At 37.2% G+C, this 24,077-nt stretch overlaps 1 protein-coding gene across 5 annotated transcripts in view; it reads right to left on the reverse strand.

The window, feature by feature from the left end:
• CGNL1 (cingulin like 1) overlaps window positions 1-24,077 on the reverse strand; it is a 56,201-nt gene that overhangs the window by 20,413 nt on the left and 11,711 nt on the right. For 4 of the 5 annotated variants that reach the window (XM_027688445.1, XM_027688442.1, XM_027688444.1 and 1 more), the window contains 7 exons: window positions 17,997-19,596; window positions 17,354-17,448; window positions 16,330-16,423; window positions 14,975-15,076; window positions 14,438-14,586; window positions 13,823-13,958; window positions 11,738-11,950 (listed from right to left, as the gene is read on the reverse strand). In XM_027688445.1, the coding sequence (XP_027544246.1) occupies window positions 11,738-11,950; window positions 13,823-13,958; window positions 14,438-14,586; window positions 14,975-15,076; window positions 16,330-16,423; window positions 17,354-17,448; window positions 17,997-19,583 (2,376 nt within the window). In that variant the 5' untranslated portion in view covers window positions 19,584-19,596. Of the gene's footprint in view, window positions 1-11,737; window positions 11,951-13,822; window positions 13,959-14,437; window positions 14,587-14,974; window positions 15,077-16,329; window positions 16,424-17,353; window positions 17,449-17,996; window positions 19,597-20,424; window positions 20,551-24,077 lie in introns of all 5 variants that reach the window. The other variant, XM_027688443.1, reaches the window with a different exon arrangement.

The raw sequence follows: 24,077 nt of genomic DNA on the forward strand, positions 1-24,077 counted from the left end.
AAACTAAACTATTACTTGCTCTCCTTTTTCACTGTGTATTTCAGTAAGTAAGCAAGAAGCTACATGAATATATGTATAAGAGGTAGAGAGGTATAAAGGGCAAGTCGTGAGTACTATCTTTATTAACCTAATTTAAAATCCTGGAAACAAATTGGGTATATAAGTAAAATCTGCCTAAAGTTCCAGCTGCTTGAGTGACCAGCACTCAACCAGCAGATCTTCACAGGTCTCTAATGACCTTGGCACCATTACAAGGGTTGCACTTTCCCATGAAGGAACTGTTCCCAAACAAATTTTCTAACATAGTAAGTAAAAAAAATTCCCTTCTTTTACCTGAATGAGGCAAGTCTTAAAAAATACCAACAATAAATATATACACTCACATATACTTTTTTGAGATGGTAGAAAACCTCTGTTGGTATATATGGGGAGCTGTGCTGTATTGTAGTTGGAGAGTGAGCATTTTTCCCACTTCTGGGGAGAGTAGGAGGAATTTTCTTCACAAGTGCTTTCACTGTACACTATTGTTTCAACATCTTTTCAACTTGTTTCAGATAGGACTGAAAAGAAACACAGGAGTATCTATCCTATCAGGTTACCTTACACAACTGTACTGTACTTGAGGTATGAAAGATCACCCCGGGGATATTGTTCAGGAGAGTGATAAACAAAAAAATACACAAGTATCTTCAATTTGATAGTGAAGTTTAAATAAAGTCAAGCCACACAAATACAATTTAGATGTTCTTTGTGTAGAAAAAGTGCACATAGCATTGCTTCTCCAAAAGAGTAAAATTACACAGCTGGGTCTGGATTGAAAAAAGCTTATGTTCATTTTCCCCAGTGTACTGAGAATTTCATGTAGAGCTCTTCATTGGCATGCCATACACATGCCAAATCCTAGAGCATATTGACACAGGAAGTTTGGGTATCAAAAGTCTCCACAGTTCTTCCCTTCTTGTATTCTTCACTGTTAGTCTCATTTGGCACTCCATGTTACCTTCTACCTCCCCTCCAGGCCTGCTCTTGGGAAGACAGGTGAGCATGACAGGAAAGAGCCTGGGTATCATTGGAGAGGATACACAAAGAAAACAAGCCCTGAAATCCAGTTCTGACAGACCCTGTAGCAACACCATTAGGGGAGAACCTGGTGGAGAGAGATCCCTATCCATATATTGAACAGTTACATAAGGGTCAGGCCAGCAGCCATCAAATCATACATGGACACTGGTGAAGCAGAAAAAGCTTGTTGTGCCCTTGGCCCATGGAACCACAGAGGCAGTGTGCCCAACCAGTGCCACGCAGCTAGAAGGCAGCATTACTCACACAGACACCACAGGCTGAACTTACCACCCTGTCATTAGAGATGGCTCACTGTATTCTGCAGAAAATTTCCCTATTGAAGCGTGGCTGGAGAAGATATGAAAACCATTGCACTGAAACTACAGAGAAATTATGACGTACATTGATAAAGTCTGAATGGCAATTGCTGCACTTCATAGGCTACAACAAAGTGGGGACAGCAAGGGCAGCTTAAGCTGCCCAACAGCACAGCACAGCAGAGCCCTGTACAGCAGCATTTGGAACAGCCAGCAGTGATCCTGCTCTGTGCTTCTGTCTGCATGGGCAGGGGGGCTGCCACTGAACACTCAGGGACTGGCTCACAGTTCAAAAAAGGAGTTGAAAGCTGTTTGCAAAAGCATTCGATTAGAGTGGGTTAGAGTGATGAGGATGAAAGCAGAAGGATAACTGAACACTACAGAGCTCGTGAGTACAAATGGGGAAAAAATCAGACAGAGAGAACACACAGGTAGAGATTGTGCTGGGGATCCACAGCCCTCAGTCCACATGGGACTTACTTGTAATGGTACTGTATATAAACAACATGAGTTAACTACAGCTCCTTAATGACACTACATCAATTAATGACTCCTGTCAGTGCCCATTCATAAACTCCTTACACTTATTTATTTGGGGATGTTGGAAAAGTTTTGGCAAATATTTAAACTAAGTTTATATAATTTAACCCACAGTAACAGAGCTGGGTGAAGGTCACAAAGTAATGATTGAAGTTAAATATGAAACATTAACAAACATTGTTAATATAAGAACTTCAGAGAATTGTGGATCAACTTCTTCACAGAGTTTAAAAGAGATTATGAACATAAACACATAAAAGAGCACATATCAGACAAAACTGGTTAAACAAGATTCTTGACCTGGAATGAAATACTGTATATTCAGACATATTTGCCATACAGAAGAAAAAAACCCACCAAAAAACGAACCAACAGAAAACCAACCAAACAAACAAAGAAAAAAAAACCCAAACAAACAAAACAAAAAAACAACCTGCAAAAACCCAACCTTCTTGAAAAACAGGAGAAGAGGGAGGGAATTGTATCAAACATTGAAGTGAGCTCTTTGGATCTTAAAATTAACATAACTAAATTCCAATATTGCAGTTTCTTCCCTATGATATATAAAACATGCTTATTTCTTTTTACTCCCACTTACTAATTGTGACAGCATGTTCTAGTAAACCAACTTTTTACTATTACTATTTACTGCATTGTAATACAGAATTATATTTATGTAAGGTAAATACCCTATAGCATTTTTCTTGTGTTTATTTGCATTTGCTTTGTCTTTCCTTTCAATCTGTCTGTCCTCGCTGTCTTCCAGAGCATCCAGTGGCCTCTATTCCCTACGTTTAGCCTGCTTCACATTCAGATACCCATCTCCTCAACCTCTGAAGGAATCATACCTTCCTTTTAATAACCACATCCTTTGCAGACTTCTTTAACACACTGATACCACCTTCTCATGTATTATTTTTGAATAAATGAAATATTTTATTATGCTTTCTCAAATTTTATCATGTTTCAACTCATGACTTAAGACTGAGCAAGCCTTATCAGCAAAATTAAGCTATAGAGATTAGGTAAAAGGAGCTGGAAATGGGTAGCAAATTTCTGGAAAAAGCTGAGAATAAAAAAAAAAAAGCTTGTCAGAAGAAAGAAAACATAGCTGTAATGAGAAAGTCCCACAATACAAAGTCCTCTGTGACTGACTGAAGATAACCTTCTGCATTCTCCTGTTGTCCCTGTGCCACAGTACACATTCTTGTCTCTGCTAAGAATCTCCTGAGGCAAGTCACTCAGCCAAAACCTTCCAGAGGGGCTCAATAACTGCACGTTCCTTAATTTCCTTGGCGCTTGATTTGAGACACTGGGGTTTGGTTTCCAAAGACTTGAGTGCACAGTTGCAACTGAAGTCAGCAAAAATTGTACCCTGAATATATCAAGGACTATATAATGCCTACCATGGTGTTAACCAAGGCACTTCAGTTTGAACAGCACAACTAAAGGATCCTTTCAACATTAATGTCTCTACCTCTTCATTGCCTGTACTTCATCCAGGGGATAACATGCCTCAAGCTGGCAGCTATGCTGGGAAAACAAATTAGAGTTTGTGAAAAAAAAATCTTTCTTCAGAAGTTGTTGGTAGTATGTACTGAGTGCAAGAACTGATCAAAATTTGAAAAACATTGAAAAATGAAATATTTTAACATTATGTTTAAGTGAGTACAAGCTACATTTAACTCAGAACAGATGAGAAGTGAGAATGCATGCACATACACACATATATATGCACAAAGACAGATCTACATCTCTGTATTATTTGATTTGATATGTACACCTGATCTATACTGTTTTACCTGGCACAGGTCTGCTTCTCTGAGCCCACAGTCCCAGCTGCTGGAGTTTATATGCATGTGGCATTTGGCTTTCAGCTTTAGGCCTAAAGAAGTTCCACTCCATAAGGGAACTTCAGCAGTGAAATTCATCTCACTCACTTCCCATCCTGCTCCTTTTAGGTGTTTTGCCTAACAAGAAACTAATCTAATAAAGTCTGGGTTTGTGTCCTTGTTATCGTTATAATGTGTTCAGAAGTATTTTAAAACATATTAAATTTGGTCAAGACCAAGTTTAAATAAAACAGTAAATATTGCTCCAACTCCTTTGCTGCATAAATCTCAGCAAAGCAAATATGTTTATATACTATTCTATTCTCAACTTTGGTGCAAGCAGTGAACAGATTTAAAGAATTGAAGATAAGGCTCAGATAGTACAACAGGCATGAAAATCAAACAAGATCCTTGAGATGCAAATAAAATGTTCTATTTCAACCTGAATACAGGAAAAAAATACTCCTGGATAGGAATGCAGAAAATGTTCTGTGGCTCCACACCTTTTTTTTTTTTTACCACACCCTCAACACTGGCGAAGACACCAGTGTGGTTGTGTAACTGCTCATTAAAAAATGGTTTGGGGTAACTGCAGTGCTGCAGCTCATGGAACTCCCCTTTGGCAGTGACTTCAGGACGCAGGAGTGTCCTTTTACAAAATACAGGAAGAGCTAAAGTGTGTGGGAGCTAAGTATCTCATTCACAGCATGTCAGAATCATTAAATTTTGGCAAAATCCAATGTTTATCAGGCACAACTTGGAAATTTTTTCTAAAAGCCTTTACATTTCCTTTCAGAATCAAGCTCAATTGAGTAAAACTAGTTCAACCAATTAACTGTTTGTTCTTTAATAGCCATACTTGAAGCACAAATCTAAAGGATAAATCTCCATTCAAAATGAGCTAGAGCACAAACCAGAGCATTTTAATGGAAGTAAAAGGCTTTGAAATATTCTTTTCATATTGGTATCAAAGTAAATGCCATGATAATCTTCCAAAATCTTCTGAAAGAAAGGGAATGGTGTTGCTGCTCACTTCATTCTATTACTGGTGTAGAACACTAATATCAAGGATGATATTGGCTGCTGAAACCAGCTCTAAAGACCCATGGGCCGCCTTTGTAGGTTGATGCTGGACTAGCTGTTTAACTTCTCCAACTGTATGTAAAAGGTTTCATGTGGCTTCACGGATTCAGATCTACCCAGCTCAGCTCCCTCTGATGATCTAGAGGGGGCAGCAGTTATGGGGATACCAAATCCCTTTCTTTTGTCTTTTCCTCTCCTTTTTGCATACAAACAAAATAGTTTCTATAAGACAACTAGACACTGATTTCCCTAGGTAACTTGTAAAAAAAACCCCAAAACCATTCTACACCCAAGGACTGACACCCAAGGGAAAGAGGCAAACATGGTGAGCCTCAACATAGGGACAACCCTTTAATTGCAATCATTATTAGCTCTTCTGAAAAAACAGCTTCTGAAATCAGTATTATTTTGCTATAGTCATCTAGTTTTCCAAGCTCATGAATGTAAATAACAGGTCTTTATTTCTGTTTGTAGTTCCAGTATTTTTACCCACTGTGCACCTTTAGGCAACTCTTCCAACCTCAGATACTATTTCTTAAAGCAGTTGAAAGCCCTAGGATGAATAACACAGTAACACTGGATACTACAGGTAATAAAATCTCCTATCTCTACAAAAGGAATATGTGAACTCCATAAAAGCAAATTGGACTATTAGGCTACCAACCCATCTGGAACCAGCCCTTGCCCCCCACCGCTCCAAAAAAAGGGGAAAAAATCAGTAAAAAAACCCCCAAGCTTCTGGAAAAGAGACTAAATGGCCCAAATGGCCTTACCTACTGTTTTCCTACTTTACACTCATTATATTAATTCTTCCCATCATCTCAAAATGAGGCATAGCCAACTTTAAGACATGGCTATGCCTTTGAAGTTGACTATTATTAGTTACCTATTAAAAGGGTCAGTGGTTTTTTTGTCTCTTAGTGAGGTATGCTGCAACCAGCTTAAATTCTCAGCTGTATTTCAAGAGATTATTCAGTAAATAACTACACAAATTTACAAGCAATTCAGACTGTCTTTCATTTCAGCTAGAGCCATTCTATTAACTGGTTAAAAATTTACTTGTGACAGTTTAGAGAAAAGACTTGGTTTTTTCCAAGGTGATTTTCACTGACCAAAATGGTATCACATCCTTAATATTATTTCCAAAATGATTTAGGTTTTCATTTGTGAGCGGTAATAAAAGATTTAAATGCCTACATTTTAAGACTAAGAATGCACTCCTTTTTTTACAGAGAGCACATTAAACAAAGCTTTCCAATTTAGGCATGACCATACATTTACACAGTTATACAATCCAGAACCAGGAAAATATTAACCTCTCTCAGCCAGCACTTATATCAATGTCACATTATCCCCCTGGCTATGTATCATGACATACTCAGACTGGCTTATATCAACAGTTTTTTCAAGGTCAGAAGTTGTTGCAAAGACGAGAGTAAAATATTAACTAATTCTCTGTTCACATTGTTCCCAACTGTTTGACACAGTCAAACACTTCACATACATCCACAAATATGTTATATACTTTCACAGGACAAACCACCTGAATACATATACTATCTTCTGCTGCTAAGGATTACAGATCTTCCTGAAAAGGATTAGAGATCCTCCTGATGGCATTAAAGAAGTACCTGGCTGTACAGGGTCTTGCCAAATTTCAGATACACAAAAAAACCCCCACCCACAACCCCCCTTCCCAACCCAGACTAACTGAGCTACCCCAGCAGAGTAAGGTTCACAGTAGTGAAATTACTATTACAGATAAAACAGAATGATTTTTTTTAATTATTGTCGAGATGTGGTCCAATCCAACTCAAATAAAACTTTGCAGGACAGTTTTGCTCAGAGGCTTTCTTGACTCTACAGACAGCATAAAAATAGTTTCATGGCACTGTCTGCATCCAAACACACACATGTACCCACTAAATAAATGGAGGAGTAAATTCCACAGAAAAGAAGGACCAGGGCAGGTAAAACTTAAAGACACAGTCACCAAGTTACATCTTCAATGCACTTTGGAGGCACATTTTATATTCTTGTTGACAACACAGCTAATATTCCAAAATTTGTTTGGTACTTCATTTAAGGGGTGTCTAAAAACATGCATGATGCTATTACCAAACAACTTCCTTTCCACACAGAGAATACAGACACTTAAAGCAAAACAAATCAAATCTGTCTCCCAAATTTTCCATCTGCAGTTCTAAACTCTGTGTTTCCAATAACAATGCCCATTTAAGGAGTGCCTGCAGCCTTCCCTCCACCATCACACTCGTGTCTGCACACCCTCCCTCTCTTTCCCCCACTCCATCTGTGTTTGTACCACGCTGAAAATCAATCAGAGGCGTACCAGGCTTTTAGAAGGCTGGTAAAAGAGGGCAGAAATTGCAAGGAGGAGAGCGTTATGTTGTGAAAGATGAAACATTGACCTGGACCAGTCACTCCACCGTTTGACTCTGCACAGTTTGGACCAGTTACCAACCGGCTTCTACCACTGACACCAAAGCAGTGTTTTGTCAGCATGGCAAAGGCTGCCCCAGGCAAGCAGAGGAAAGAAAATACCCACCAGTGGCATCTGAAAACCTGGCTCATCTTCTCTAAATGTATCTTGCTTGAGATGAACAGACTAATCTCAGAAGATTCAGGATGCAGATTCAGAGGAGTTACAAATGTATGGATACAAGGACATAAGGGTGCTCTCACACCCAAATAATTCTTATCATATAATTTGTTTCTTTTACTGCTATCAAGACTATGGGTTTTTTGTGTGATTTATTATAACCCCAAGATTTCACCTTAGCATGGCAAAAAGCAGCTGGGATTCTATTGGGTTTTTTCATATATATAATTTTACACCTTTATACATTAAATCTGTGTATCACTTTCAGTACCAAAATGTCTCTGCAATGCTCCACAGTTATATCTTCACTTCCCACTAAGGAACTTGGTTTGTAAAGCATTATTCCGAAATACGGTCTCAGAACATACTAAATTATGTTTAATTTTACATTTAAACTATGTATTCCATCCATTTCTACAAAAAAGGCAGACACAGGATATATCAGAATCATTTACAAAGCTTAATTTTTTGTTAAGCTTCTGCTCCATGCAGGAGATTTTTATTAGCTTTGAGGAAGAAGTATAATATTATCAATGTTAGGTAGAAAAAGATTCAATAGTTACTTTCATTTCAAAGGTCTTTACAGCTCTGTGCTAGATTCATCTAAATTCACAAGATGGGAAAAACCAAAACCCAAGCTTCTTATAATTTATAATACTCAAAATTTCATATTATTTCCCTATCTTAAAGGAGTACAGTTTTAGTTCATAACATTTGCAGAAGGCAACCAGTGCCTTTTGCTGTTCCTGCACTTGCTGTGGTAAAATTCCTTCTTCTCCTTCATCATCTCACATGGCTCACACACACATGTCAGCTAAAGGCCATGTGACTACAGGCTTCATGGCATTCTTAAATGTGTTGATAAACTAATCAGCTCTGAGCTCCGAGTGTCTGTTTTACCATCCTGAGAACAAGGTCAGACATACGACAAAGGCTGGATAAACCCGCCAAGGTCAGGCCTAAACAAGCCCCTTCAGAACGTGATGATTACAGCTGCTTCTGAACAACATCATCTGTGCAGGCTGCTCCTCAAAATACACACACAGCTTTCAAGTGTCGTGCATTTGCAACTGCCCTCTTGAGCTGATACAATTGCACTGGAATTTGAACAGCCCTGGTTGCAATAGGCTATAACCTTTTACCTGCAGTATTACCTTCCAAAAGCTGTTTCCAAATTTTACTGAAACAGTGGCACTTCATCTACACTGACAGAGCAATCATGGTTATAGTAGCACAATTCTGGACTGTTGTGTTGTAGAGTCAGATTAAATAACAGAAATTTTCTGTACTACATTAAAAACTGGAGGGGATCAATATTTATTTCTGTTCTAGCATTGTGATTATGAAGAATTCCATTCTTAATCAGAAAGACCTTCATTTCTTAATTTATTATTAAATTAAAGGTAATTATTATCCCACAGATATGTTCTGGAAGTTTTACTATTGTTAAATGGAAATAGTCTGATCCAAGTCTTAATAAACAAGAAATGAAGTCAAGAATAATCACAGCCATCTCAAGACCACCACGAGCAAAAAACATAACACAAAAGTAAGTTAAAAAGGTAAACCGTAGCAAAGAAAGTTAATATCTTAATATCTGTGACTTTATGTAAAAATCTTTATTACAAAAACCAAAAAACAAACAACAATAAAAACCCAACGAAACCCCCCAGCCCAGCACCAGAGCAGTGAGCATGAGAAGAGAATCATACATGACAAACAACCCTGGGCTGTTCTTCCACCAGGTAACCTTGAGAACGTTTCTAACCTTGCTCCACAACAGATCTATGTGGCATCCTACCCACACAGACCAAATGCACTCTGCATTACTTGCCAACCTACCTGATGTCTCCAGCAGCTGAAAACTCTGTTGATTTAACACTGGCATAAAGACTACTTCCTTTCTCTCTGCAAAATTTTCCTTAACAGCCTACATACATCACAAAACACCTTTGTTCACTGGACCAATTTGGATGATCTAGAAGCAATAAGTACTAACACTCTTGTACATCCAGATTCCAATATAACCTGATCTATCCAACATCAGTATCCACATTTTGTTTGTGACAAACCACTATTACAGCATTTACACATCTGTTTTCCTCAACACATACAACAGAATGGCCCCTTCCACTAATCTTTGATGTAAATTCCTTGTATCCCACCATCCAGTATGAATCTTCCCAGCTGGCAATACTAAAAAAAATTAATTTAACAGGTCAAGTAGCTTCCATTGTATAGAACATGATTTTCACACACTCTGTTGGGTTTATAATTACTCTGAAATACCCAACCATTAACATCAGAGTAGATCACTCAGTTAACTTACTGCAGAGATTGATTATATTTTCCTGACAGAAGATACATCAAACTCAACAACTGATCTCAGCCAGCAGGCATAAAGATAATGCTGTGCTTAAAAAAAAAAATCATTAAGAGTACAAAAACTAGCAAGATTTAAACAAAAAAAACAAACAAACAAAAAAACCACCTTGCAATTAAGCATGTTTTACTTTAAATAAAAACAAAAATCACTTGCACTAAAATTATAAGAGAACTGGTGCTTAGGGCAACATTAATCAAATAAATTTCACTTTTGAACATCTTATTGAATTTACTATTAAATTTACTATTAGACTATGTCATGCAAATAAATAAATGCTATTTATAACTATCTCTAAGCCACAGCACCCCAATCATAGAGCCATTTCCCAGACTGTGGTATTGTTATGCTGAACAGACTACTCTTTCATTTCTTGTCAGGCGTAATTACAGTTCCATAATTGAAATACAGTAAATTACCAGGCACTAACTTTGAAAGATGGTTCATTGAGGTTGAGCTGTCACTACAATTACTGTATAATAAAAAATGATCATTTAAATGTTCTACTTTTCTCTCAAAGAAAAAAATTAATTCAATTCAAGCAGCTCAGACAAGTCAAATATCTTCATGATGATGTAAACAAAGAGAAACAACACATTTAAGCAAAGGGAGCAATCTCAAGCACAAGTCCTAGGCTGCATAAACAGCTCAGCATATATAAAGTTATCTGACCCCTGAAGAAAATTGCATGTTTAAAAACAACCCTTTAAAAGGATAATCTTTAACAGAATTCAGTCCTAAAATATCTATCCAGCATCTTCCACATGTGCTCCTATTTTGCTCATAAAGCATATAAAGCTTTGGAAACCTCTTTCAAGTTTCGAGCTTAATTTTAACTCAGTTCTACGTTACATTTCAGATCACAACTAGTAGGATAACTACAACTCACCTAAGCCCAGTAAGGAGTAACAGACATAAACTAGCATGGACATTTCTAAGCAGAAAACTGGGCCTACAGTTCTGACTTCTATTGGTCAAGCACAGTTTGCCTGCAAAGATTTTCTCAAACATGTGACAGAAATAAAAAGAGGGAATGGAAAAGACACAAATAGCTGTCACTGTAAAAATAATGCTCAAAATCTTATGAGAACATCCCCTTACCAAAAGAAAATTTTTCAATGTATTTGTAGCTGCTGTCTCTGCAAAGAAAACTTCACAAAGGACATCTTTTGGAAAACAGTAACAGATAAGCACATGTGAAACCTGTTCCTATTCTCCCCCTCACACAGACTTCCTGCTGATGCTGGAAGAGGCAATTCCTTCAGTTCTGTTTTCTTCCTGTCTGATTCAAAACACCCAAATCCCTGCTGTTTCCCTTGTGCTGGAACTCCTTTGACCATTCAGTAAACAAACTAAGTTCAATAAATGAAAAGGACACAAAATAAAACAAAAACTCCACACTAGCACTAAGTAGTTGAATGGACAAGATGGGACAATGTAATCAGGGAACAGGATGTGACACAAGGAGCTGAAGGGAGGAATAGTGGGCTGCAGAGAACTGCTACAAGTTCCAAAACTATCATTTCAACAGCATCACTGGCAAAGCACACTGGGGGTCTTCAGGGTGAGCCCCAAGGTTTTGGTGACTCCATTTAACCCAAGACAAGCAAATGGTCCTCTGTACTACAGTCCCATCTCTTCTCTCTCAATGTTTGCAAATAAGCACATGGAGTCAATAACTGCTGGAAGAAAGGGCCACAACTTCAGCTGCAACAATCAACCAAAACATCAGATGAGTGTATGAAATAAAACTTATTCTCAGCAGCTAAGAATCCCCAGCCCAAATCTTTTCCTATTTATTTTGCTAAGAAAATAGCAGTATCTGAAAGCATCTAGTGTACGACATCTGAGAGAGGTAAGATTTTTCCCTGTAGAGATTAACTGTAATCACTTCTCTTACCTCTGTTGCTTTCTCCAGGCTCTGTCGTAGATCGAGCAATTCTTTATCGTGTTGCTCCTTAACTTTGTCCATCTCCATGTCATGGCTGGATACTTCTTCTTTAAGTGCTCCTTTTAAAGCTGTAAGCTCTCTCTCTCTCTTTCTCAAGATCTCTTCTTGTTGATCTTTTGCTATTAATACTTCTTGCAGATCCTGCTTCATTTGCATCAGCTCCTGAAGCCCAAAATTAAAACACAACTGTGTGACACATAGGGATGTTCTGTCTGTATCTCACAGAAAGAAAGTATATAAGCTCCCCAAGGCCAACTTCATTTCATATGACTTGTCAGTTTTATAGTAAGCTAAAAATTTACTAAACCCTCAGATTATTAGAAGTATAACATACAGCTGATGTTTTATGTAATGGGTCAACATATCTGATGCTGTAAAACTATCAAAAGATTTTGATGGTGTATGTTAAGCCATCGGTAAATAAAGAAGGAGTCAAACAGAGGTTGCAATTTAACAACTCCCTAAGTCCTACTTTCAGTAGCAAAAAGGTAGATAAGAACAAAGACAAAACATTCTTTCTCACATGACAAGAGAAGCAAACCCAATGATAATTCTTTGTTTTATCTTCTGCTGAAAGAATAAAGTTGCTTCTTCAAGTGCTGAAGACAAAACAAGTACTTCCCAACCCAGTCCATTGGTTCACACCCTTCCTCCTCCTCCCACCACATTCACCCTAGAAGGCATTTCCCCTCTCCAAATTGCTGGGAAGCAAGTGGGTAGTCAGTAAATATGAAGACTAAAGACATGCATATAAACACAGAACAAAAAAACCCAACAACAATCAAAAATGTACAGCTTCAAGAATTATCTGATTTGGTATTTCTCAAGCTGTGAATAACTGCACTTCCAAAACCCATGTAAGCTTCCCCTCACTGAAGCAGGATCAGTACATCTAAACCACTCCTGACACACATCACCTACTTCATCCTTAAAAGCCTACAATGAAAGGGATTCTACTACCATCCCACAGAGCCATATTCCTCTGTTTAATTATCAATATTATTAGAAACTTTTTCCAACACTTACTTTAACTCTGAAGCCGAGTCTCTCATTTCTTACTCTGTCTCCACACAACACAGAAAAACTGATCACTGTCACCTTTAGAGCAACATTCTAGAAGATGCTTTGAATCTTCCCTCACTCCTCCACTCAGATTAAAGTCCTGGTCCATAGGTAATATTTTTCAGTACTACCACCATCATTTGAGATATTCCTCTACTTATTTACAACTTTCAACTACCGAGTCTGAGATTTAAGACAGCAATTTAAGAGAGTAATCAAATCTCACCTGTACAAAACATTCTACTAAGCATGTCTTGTGTGCAAACATCTTTAATATTCCTGAGACCTACTGTTTATGCTTTTCTTCCCTATTTTGCATTTTATCATTTACTTTCCATTTCTTCTTTGCACTAGTATTAAGACAAGTTAATTGTCTTGGTACTTTGGAGTACTAAGACACTGTGAATTCTAATCTTCTTTTTGAACATTTGTGCACTGATACTCCAACACACCCTTATCAACAAATTTAATAAGCTGTGTTCTGTATTTCATAATCAGTATATTAATATAACCAGGGCTCCAGCCAATTCATCCTTCATCTCAAGGTGACAGAAAACCTGTAACTCTTTTGTTCCTCTCCAGACTATCCCTCCTCCTCTGCCCCTGGACCCATCAACAGAAAGTCAACAATTTAGAGACTGCTTTGGTGAGTTCTTTTAGTTTTCCTAGCTGAATCTCATCTGGCCTTGCTAATATTTACGTCTCCTTCTCTGTTCTGACCTCAAATCCTAATTGCTAGAACCGACTGATGTGATTATCTGGAAAAAATGGATAACTTGGCTGTCCCTCAACCATTACCTTATTTGTTCTCCTGCTGTATGAAATAATGGTACTTACATTTATAATATATTGGTTTGGATTAACAGAATAGGAAAAGCAAAGGCATGTATTTCTTATACCTGTATCTTAGTTCCTGCTTTTCACGCAATTCTTCTGATTTTTTTATTCTCCTTCTGGTACTTTATAACTAACCTCAATCAGAATCTCCTTCTCCCCTTGATCAGTATGTTTTGCATTATCCAGTTCATCATGCATCTCAGAGAGTTGGTCCTGAAGATCTCTGATCTCAGTCTGGTGCTGTTCCTGCTCCATCTTCACTTGAAAAAGCCTCATCAGTAAAAATCAGACAGGATTTTTTAATTTGTAGAAATACTAATTTGTTCATTCAAGTACTAAAGAGACATATGTATGTTGCCCACAAGAGAATGAGATACAATGAGACAGAAAAATTAAATGTCAGAGGGGTAAAAATGAGAAATCTAAGTAGGTATTTAAGTGGGAAGTTGTATTTTATTTCAAACCTGGTCATTCAAGTGTTTCCACATTTCAAAGACTCGAACTATATATCATGACTGTGAAATATGAAAAGCATTCTGCACTAAGAGGACGACTATAAATTCAGCAATCTTTCTTTTCCTTCCAGATATTCTAAAAACATGCCTCTTTTAAATGGTAGAAACACTTGCTACGATAACAAATGCACTCATCTGATTCCATTGAAATATTCTGCAGACACAGGTACTTTTAATCTAAAAGCTTTAAGGAAAGGTACAAATCCCAATGAGAACTTCTCTAGAATTAACTCACTCCTCCAGGTTTTGCCTGAGGTCCTTCTCATTTTCCTCCAGCTGCTTTTTCAAGGTTTCCTTCTCACGTAGGCTTTCATCAAGCTGCAGCTGAAGATCTTTCAGGCTTGCTCGTGTAGCATCTCTCTCTTCTTTGGAATTCTGCTGATTCTGAGTTTCGTACACCAAAAGTTAAGCAAGGTAACAGCAGCTACATGAGTAACACAGTTTGACTCTCAGCCCATGTCTATCTTGCTGCAATTAACTGATTAATATTTAGCTCTGCAGATACCCAAGATATTTTACGTGCAATTGCTTAACAGTTTTGTTCACTTCTCCAAACTCCTTCCCACATACTGAGAAGAAAGACATTTGTTAAAAAGCGTAACAGCGCTGTGAGCAACCACACTTTAAATAAAAAGTCTTCTGAAAAAGCAAAGGTACATCTGGATTAAGAAACACATGAAGCAAAAGAGATTCAGCTGGCTGATCAGTCATCACTTATTTAGAAAAGTATATTTGAAAGAGTCAAAAGCTTTATAACAACAAAGTGCTGTACCCTAATTTCCAGATCCAGTTTTTTCTCTAATTCTTCCACTTTCCTTTCAAGTTCTGCTTTTTGTTCAACCAATGCTTTTACTTCAGCCGAAGAATCCGAAACCTACAATTAGAGACATTTATTCCCACAAATGCAAGACATTCTTTTTTTAAAATCTAAAGCAAAGCTACAAGCAGGACTAATAAAGTGTAGCATCAACTGTCTGAGCTCACCAGGGACTTTTCATATGGGTCAGGCCTGGCTAAGATTTTCAAAGAAACCATGATTTGATTTTCATAAAAATTTCTGGATAACTGCTCAAAGCAAGCTGTCAGTAAAACAGGAAATACACAAACCTAAAGAAAAATTCAAATTAGGCAACATATGAAACAATTCACAAGTACGTGGGCCCAAATTTGACTGAGATATTTCTAATTATGCAAAATGGACATCAAAGGAATTCATGCTCATGTGTCAACAGATTTTCAAATACATTTTTTAGGTAATTTTTTTGGATGTGTTTTGCAAAAAAAAAAAACAAACCCGTAGTTAATAACAACAGCTACATTTATCTGTGCAGATACCTAAGAAAGTCTATGTGCATGTGCCTAACATTTTTATTCACTACTCCAAACTCCTCAAATACTAAGTAAGAGATGTCTTAAAAAGGGTAACTGTGCTGTGAGCAACTACACTTAAAATAATCTTCTGAAAAAGCACAGGTATATCTGGATTAAAAAGAATATGAAGCAAAATAGATTTTCATTTTCACTAATTAAAGCCCAGAATAAAACAATAAACAATAAGGATTTAATCATTCTCATGCCATCACTGCAACAACTGGGCATTTCTTCAGTTGGCTTTAGAACTGATAAAAAAATGTACCATTTAGCAGGAAACAAAAACTTTTCAGTAGGCAGATTGCCAAATGCTGTTGTTGTAATGTGACTTTTATACAATATCCTAGACTACTGTTTTTCTAAATTACAAATTAAAATACTCTCTCCACTTAGATATCTATTTATAGCACTATAAGGAGAAGATGCTCCACCAATATTTTTTAAAGCTAAGTAGAGTAGCTTTTTCTTTGATCTGACAACTTATTATGTTCATGTTCAATTTTGCATCTCTCTCCTTCCAAAATGCAGAAATAAAATGTAGATGGTTTCATGGTAGACTTCTTTACATTCTCTGTTAATTGTTAGCAAATAGATTTTCCATAAGTCACCTAAGTGCATGATCAAAACTAGGCTATGCTCCTGAGGGGCTACAAGAACAGCCTGGTTGAAGTCAGTAAGGGGAATTCAAATTTTTCAAGCCCTATCTGAATACTGCAGCACTTTGAAACAAGCTAAAGGAAATTAAAAATTCTTTACCTGTGTCTTTCCAGCAGCTCTTGACTTTAAAGTCTGAATTTTCTCAAAAACTAAGTTGACTTTCCTCTTTGTTGCATCATCATTATCAGGACTTCTAAAACAGATAGTAGAAGTAAGCAACGATATGATCAAAGTTACTATTTTGTTAACAACACAAATTCAGAGTGCCCAAACTACTGAAAATTACCACAAAAAACCCAAACTAATATGAACCAATCAGAAATTATCTTAACTACGATTTATTAAAACCTTTAAAGAGAGGAATTAAAAATTTATATCCCAAATGTATTCTGAAAAGCCAACCAAAAAAAAAAATCACTGAGCTCTTTAATTGCAACTCTCTTCTGTAAGACTGTAGCTGCGGCAAGACAGATATTCAGCATGTATATATATTATTCAAACACACTGAAATTACAAGTAATTAGTACTAGGTTTTTCAAGTCCTGACTTCTGCACCATAAAATAGCATTTGAAACAGCTCCCAGATCCTGCTACATCAGGAATGCAAAGAAACTTAAATGCATTTTATGTTTTTAATTAATTTCTCCTTCATCTTTCAATAAGTTATCAGCAGAAAATACCAAGTAAAAGAGTTACAGGTGGACAAAGGATTAAATGCACAGCAACAAGAGAGCTGCTGTCAAACTTTAAGAAACAACATCTTTTGTTGCTGTTTAAAAAACCCAAAGGTTTAAACTCCCATGAGGTACAATTTGAATTCTGCATTAACCTCTATATCATAAGTTTAACTCCAGAAGTATTTAAAAGACCAAGCATATTCTGATTCACAAGTTTCAAGTACATTTAATCATATCCTGCACAATACCTTCTGTAAGTCCTGACAGCCTGGCTATTTTGAGATCCTCTAATGCCTTAGAGGACACAGCTGAGATACAGAATTGTCAGACAGACATTTCATTTAGTTATAGCTTTGACTTCACTGTTTCACATTTTAAATGTAGTAGAAAATAAACATTGAGGAAATACAGTCTCCTCTCCAAAAGTTTTACTAATGTTTACTAACCCTTCCTTAAGGTAATTGTAAAGTATCTGTTTCGCAGTCTCTTCATTGGTTTGCTGGGCGAGATCTTGCTGGCCTTTTAAGAGATCAGGAGTCGCCTAAAAGGACAAGAAAAAATGCCAAAAGATACAATCCTATGACAGTCGTAAATACAACCTGTACAACTGACCTTCTCCATTCTATTCTATTACGAAAACATTCATGTATTGTGGAGCTGAAGTTCTCAAGCATCCACTGGAGTTTTGGCTTACTGCAAAAAGAAACCACACTCCACACAAAAAGAAACAAACATAATTTTGTGTAGTTACATATATTTCCATATTCTATTTTTGTGCACTTTTGCTTCCATATATTTCCATAGTCTATTTTTGTGCATTTTTGAATCATCATAATATCATTTACAAAAATCTGCTCTGGCCCCCCCATATTGCCTCACCCATACAAGAATAAATTGCTTTACAAACCATGTTTTCTACACGTACAACAACAATAATTTTTATATTTACATTTCTCCAGAACAATCCCACTTGGAAGTACGCTGTGATGGGAGTTTGTTCTCATGAAGACCAGAACACACAACTAACAACATGACAGTTTTCATATATGAGAGTGCAAACGACAGCTTACAGAAAAAAATCAAAGTTACCTGAATATTAGGGACAGATGAACATGTTCTCACAGAAATCTTCTTGGCCCCTGAATCAGGGGAAATTGTGATTCGGTTTGGCAACAATAAAGTGGAAGTTACTGTTCTACCTTCCTCCCTCTTACTCTGCCCTGGGAGTGTAGATGACCTACCCACCGAGCTCTCAGCATCGGCTCCATTTTGTTTATGGTGCTGCAAAGAGCTGAAATTGTTGCTGTCAGTGTCTTTAACAGGCATCTGCAGTTTTCCAACACTTCGAGCAGAAATCTTCATCTCTTTGGAAAGTGACTTCTGATCCCTGGATAACTGCTTGCGAAGGTAAACTTTAGATGGTCTCAGCAAGTGCTCAGTTGACTTGCCCAAGCTTTTATTGAATTCACCTAAATAATCTGAATTTACATCAAGACCTAACGACAAGGCACTATCAACACTTCTTGATCTTTTACGATCATCTGGATGAATTCTATTCCTTTTTCCTGACCTGCCTCTTCTGTGAGGATCAACCTTCTTATCAAACTTTTCGATTAGCTGATCTACTCCTGGAAGGGACCCAGTGTCAATATCCCGACCCGTTCCTGGCAAAAATGGAATGTATCTCCTGTTCTCGTGCCGATTGACGTTGTCTGCATAGATGGCATACTCCTGGTCATCCAGCAAGAACCTGTACAAGGAATTTGCAGAAGTGGGAGTAGCTGACGAGGATGACGATCGTCGTGAGTCATCCAAGACCAGCCCAGTTGAATCCTGTCTGCGGAAGGGAAGCACATCTGGTCTGGGTTTTCTTGTCTCTGGATAAGAAGTGGGACTAACACATGGGGATCCTCCTGCAGATGAGAACGACTCTGAAACACCCACATCGCTGGGGCTGATCTTGCTACTGGGACAGTCCAACAGCTGCTTATTTTGATCTTCTACTGACCTGTTCAAATGTATCTTTTTTGAACTTGCTTTGGTTGGCTCTGCATGGTATGTATTTGTTTTCTGTAGGGACACTACTTTAGAGGAGGAAACCCAAGGCTTTGCTTCAGTTTTTTCATCTGCAAAAGACTTAGATTTACTGCATACAGAGGATTGGTAATTATCCAAGTTCAAGTTATTTTTTTCGGGATCGTAAGGCTGTAAAAGTTCAGGATGTCTTTGAAAGTTCAACAAACTGGAGGATTTCATTGCTTCATCTTTAAAATCGGACATTCCGCTTTCCTTTTCATCTACATTGGTTATCTTCAGTTTTTTAAGCATAGATGGTTGCATGTGCTGTATTCCAGTAAATTTTGTGTGTTCATTGATTTTATCCTCCAACTTAGAAGCAGTATTGGAGTCTATGGCTGGCTTGTTTACAGTCTGAGAAATGACCTGCTGCTCTTTTCCAAAAGGAGGAGGATTTTCTGATAAACATCCTTCTGTATTGTTTAGTACTATGTAAGGATGTCCATCGATTCCTTGGACTCTAATACTGACACCATAAGACCCCGTCCTCAAATTCTGTGCACTTTTAGTTTTTTGAGTCTCCTCACTCGTGAGTTCAAGAGTGACTTCATAGTCCGGCTGCACGTGCTTAAACCCAGTAAAATATGGCTCCATGTCCATCAGAGGATTATAGCTGAATAGGAGAAAAAATTACAAAATTGTCATTGCTTTAAATAATTTAGGTTATTTCAGTAATTATTTTATTCCACCATTCAATGCGACTATGAAGACTAACGGCAATATGCAGAGAAATCAATGTCCAAGGTAAGCAAAGCCCAAAGCAAACGTTGTGATACAAAGACAAATGTCTGACTGACAGATTCGGGATCAACGTAATGTTATTTTACCATGGCAAATGTTACCTTCACAGAGTTGGTGCTGGTTGCTTTGGAATCAAGTGACTTCAAATATAAGGAGCTCTGGTTCAATCTTCTGATTCAAAGCAGCTTTTACTTTGGGTGTCTCCACTATATTTACTGAAAGACTGTACCCTTCACAAATAATGATCATTTTATAGCCAGCAGTTAGTACCAGCCATACTAACCTTAAAACATAAGCCCAGGAGAGTAAAACACAACTAGGCAGTTTTAGGTGATGAGTTTCAGGTAACTAAAGCACTGCAAGGAAGGGCAATATCCTCATTCCTTTGAGTTTTGCTTTTATGTACTTGGGTTTCAATGTTTGTTTCTAATGACATCTGAAAATAAACTTTTTAATTATATCATTGTCATCCCTAAGAATAAACTTTCGTATGGATTGATTTAACAATCTCCCAATTGTAACCTTGTTCCAGAAAACTCCAGTTGCTATCCTAAAACAAGGTACTTTCCTGAGCAACAAAAATGGAAAAATACTGCCAGTATTTCCAAGGTTCATAGTATCATTTTCACAAGCATTGTTAACTCCAGTCTAAATGTACCAAAACTGTTTCAGTTCTAGAAAACAATAAATTAAACCCTACCTGTGTTTTTAATGTTAAATGCCATTCTTTCTTTCTCTAAGAGCTGGGTTTGCAGGGAGTTTTACTTTACTGTCTGATGCATGTTATGAGCCCAGTGTCTACAGGCAGTGACAGTAAGAGCTGTGTCTATAAAAGAATGGAACACAAGACTCTGTCAGACTGATGCAAAACCTGGAGGAATAAACTTCTGAACTGAGCTGGAGAGTTGAGTAACCCCTGAAGCCTGACAAAACCAAGATCTCTAACCAACGGTGAGTAATCATCAAGAGGAAACCAAAACAACATGGAAAAACAAACCTCTGCAGCCAGTTTCACTCTCCATCTATCTCAGCATGAACCACCTCCCTCAGATATTTGTCAACAGCAGAATTCTCATTTTTTCCTGACAGTGAATGAAAAAGTTTGGCCCAATATTCAGAGCATACCAGTTTCCACCCAATTCTTCCTTCTAGTAGGACAGTTCCCCTCAAAAACCTCTTCCTCTCTCTAAAAATCAACTCCAGCTCCCCCTCAACAGCAGGCTTACTTCATCCCAAGGAACCAGCATATATTTCTCTAAATATAATGCTAGATATCAAGTGATTATTTTCATGAGGAAAAAAGCAGTATCATTGTCGAAGTCTTCCTTAGCTATTAAAAGATTCAGTGAACTAATTAAATTCCAAAACTAAATCAGGGGTTAAAGTCACTTATTAAAGCGAAGTAAACAGACATCATGAATTTGATCTCCATTTAAGAACTCCTGGAGTAGGAAGAGAAGCAGAACAAGTGAAAAGAAGAGACAAAGAAGGTTAAGGAAAGTGGAAAAATGAAGGAGCAAAAACAATAGAAGGAAACAGCAAGGACCAACACACTTCATCATCTCAGGCCTCTATTCTATGTATTTCTCCATACTTTTTAACTTTCTTTTCTGAATACTCACAACATCTCACATTAATTAAGCTGAGACAAATATAACAAAGTACATTCTAACCACCCAGAGTCAACCAAGACATTTCCATCAACGTAGAGGGGTTTTGACCAGGGTACTGAACTGAAATCAGCTTCTGAACTGCACTGATGGGGACTAAGAATTCAAGGAAGGGAAAAGAGAGAGCACTGTACAGAGTTCTAACTTGGAATACACACTGCAAAGGGACCAGTCTAAGGACTGGATGCTGAGGCAGCAAGGAAACCAGGCTCTCCACTCTGTTCTTTAAACTGTCCAGCTACATTCATCCATGTCTCAAAGTTTCTTTGTTTGCTCAAGGCAACAAAAAGGAGATACTTTTAAAATTTCAAAAGTTGTTCTCAAATAAAGTAAGCATTTTGAAGCCCTTATGCTTTCCATTTTTATATTACAGTTATATTATACAATGTTGATCCGAAGTTACTTCTCTGGGTATGTAATGAAATAGTAGAAATTTAAATATTTTCCAGTCTTAGCAAAACAAAAATTACAAAGTAAAGTTTCTCAGACTTCTATATCAAATCAGCATGACGTCTAGGGAGCAAAAGACATGATTTTGTAATTGGAAATTACTAACAAAGACACTTCAAACAGCCTGTGGAAAAAAGCAACAAAATACTACAACTTCTAAAGAGCAAGCATTTAAATTCTCAATTAATGTTTTCAGAAAATACAAATTATTCAGAACTCTACTTGAAAAAATCTGGTTTGCAGAACACAGTGTGCTGACACTACTCTGAGTAAGCTGAAATCACAGATGGCATATTTGCACGTGACCATGTCAGTGAAAGAAAACCCCTGATTTATACATAGGTGGTGGCACATCTGCAGAAGGTGAATATGTGAACATCTTTAAAAAAGGCTCTCCAGTTAGTGATTCCAGCAAGACTAGAAATGCCACTAAGACAAACTTTTTAGTGTATGAAACTTAACACTACACCTTCAAGCTGTATAGATTAGCAGACCTATAAAGAGAGTAAAGTTCATCTGAATTTGCCATTAATGGTAAGAATTAACAAATACAAGAAAAATGGGTCAATAAAAATAAACATAAAAGTTTAAAAAAAGGATTTACATCAATCAGCATAAAGAACAGATAAGCAATAAATTACAATATGTCATATGCAGTGCTTTCAAACACGTTGCAATGTTGCTAAAAATATTAAAGAAGTAGAAAAAAATGCCCAACCCTAAACACCATCAAAAACAACCACAAAACACCAAATCCCCCACTATATAGTGGAAACAATATTGAGGTTAATAATCTGCCTTAAATTAACCGTTAATATGTCTCTAAAACCATAAAGAAGTATGTGTATTTGTCTTCTTCACATGCATTATACAACAAAACTCTGAATTTTACTGTAAAAAAGGATTAACCTCTGTAGAAATAAAAGTGTTTACCCAACAATTTTTTAAATAAAACATTTTATCTTTATGTAACTGTGGAAAATATATATAAATATATATGAATTTCCATTTCATCAACAAGAAAGCAGCACAGATGACCCTACTGTTCAAATATTGAAGGCTTTACTTCGAATTCCTATTTTACAGCATGTCAAGCTGCAGTGGAAAACACTCACATGAACTACATAAAATCAAAAAGTTGTTTTACAACACAGAAAACCACTGGGTTTGCAATATTGCAAACATTTTCAAATGAAAAATAAAAGCATTCCTGGCTTTCCTCCCACCCAGCCTTTCGGAGGAAATCCCTAAAGCATGTTAATTGATTAATTACAGTGGCAGTGCCATTTGCACACACACGTTGGTCAGTTGGAATCTCCGGCTTTGGCAGGGTGACAGCAGCAGATGAGGGTGGGAGCACTGAGGCTGCTCCTCTCCCATCTGTCCCCCACTCCTCTGGTGGATGTCACCAGGGCAGAAATGCAAATATCTGAGAGTTCTAATGGCTGGGTACACACTTGAGCCACAGAACCCCTGGGTACACACCTGAGCCACGGAACCTGCAGCTTGGCACCTCAGGTAAAGCAATGAGCCCTGGGCTCCAGCCCATGACTTCTGACCCAGGGCAGGGGGCACAGCTGGGGGCCCTGACAGCCACAACTGTCCCGTTCTAATCTTCTCTAAGTCTGCTGAAGCCCTCAAATGTTATGACAAAACAGCTTGTTTAGTCTTAAGCTTGTGAAAAGAGGTTAGATATTTAAACAGTATTTGGGAAGATATTTTCCCTGTTTGTGGGGCTTCTTATTACTTACTTGTAGTTACTCATATTTTTAAATAGAGAGTGATAAAAATCCTAATTCCAGGTTTTCTACAAAACTAATACTTTAAATTTTAAATATAGCTTGCTAGTCACTTTATTTGCTGTCTCAGAGTTTAAAAATACAACTTTCAGAAAACACAAGGAAAGTCTTAAGCTAAAGACTTTTACCTTAAGTCTTAATTAGGTAAAAGACTATCATTCTATTATATTATAAAATCAGTTCTTATCTCCTATCTGTGAAGCAAGTATCATTACAACATCATATAAAAATTAATTGGGACTTAAGAAATGACTACTTCAATAATTTTTTTTTTTTGGAAAATATTCTACTTGCTAAAACAACAGGGAATATAGTCAAGGCCACACTATCACCAGTATCTTTCAGAGATTAAAAGTTCAGGTGCAGTTTAGAACCATGTAAGCATAGTGACACCTTCTAATTGGTATCTTCACATGTTGTTCATACTAAGCTAT

The sequence above is a fragment of the Neopelma chrysocephalum genome, unplaced genomic scaffold (assembly GCF_003984885.1).
Source record: "Neopelma chrysocephalum unplaced genomic scaffold, ASM398488v2 Primary Assembly neopelma1_75, whole genome shotgun sequence".
NCBI classification, from domain to species: domain Eukaryota; kingdom Metazoa; phylum Chordata; class Aves; order Passeriformes; family Pipridae; genus Neopelma; species Neopelma chrysocephalum.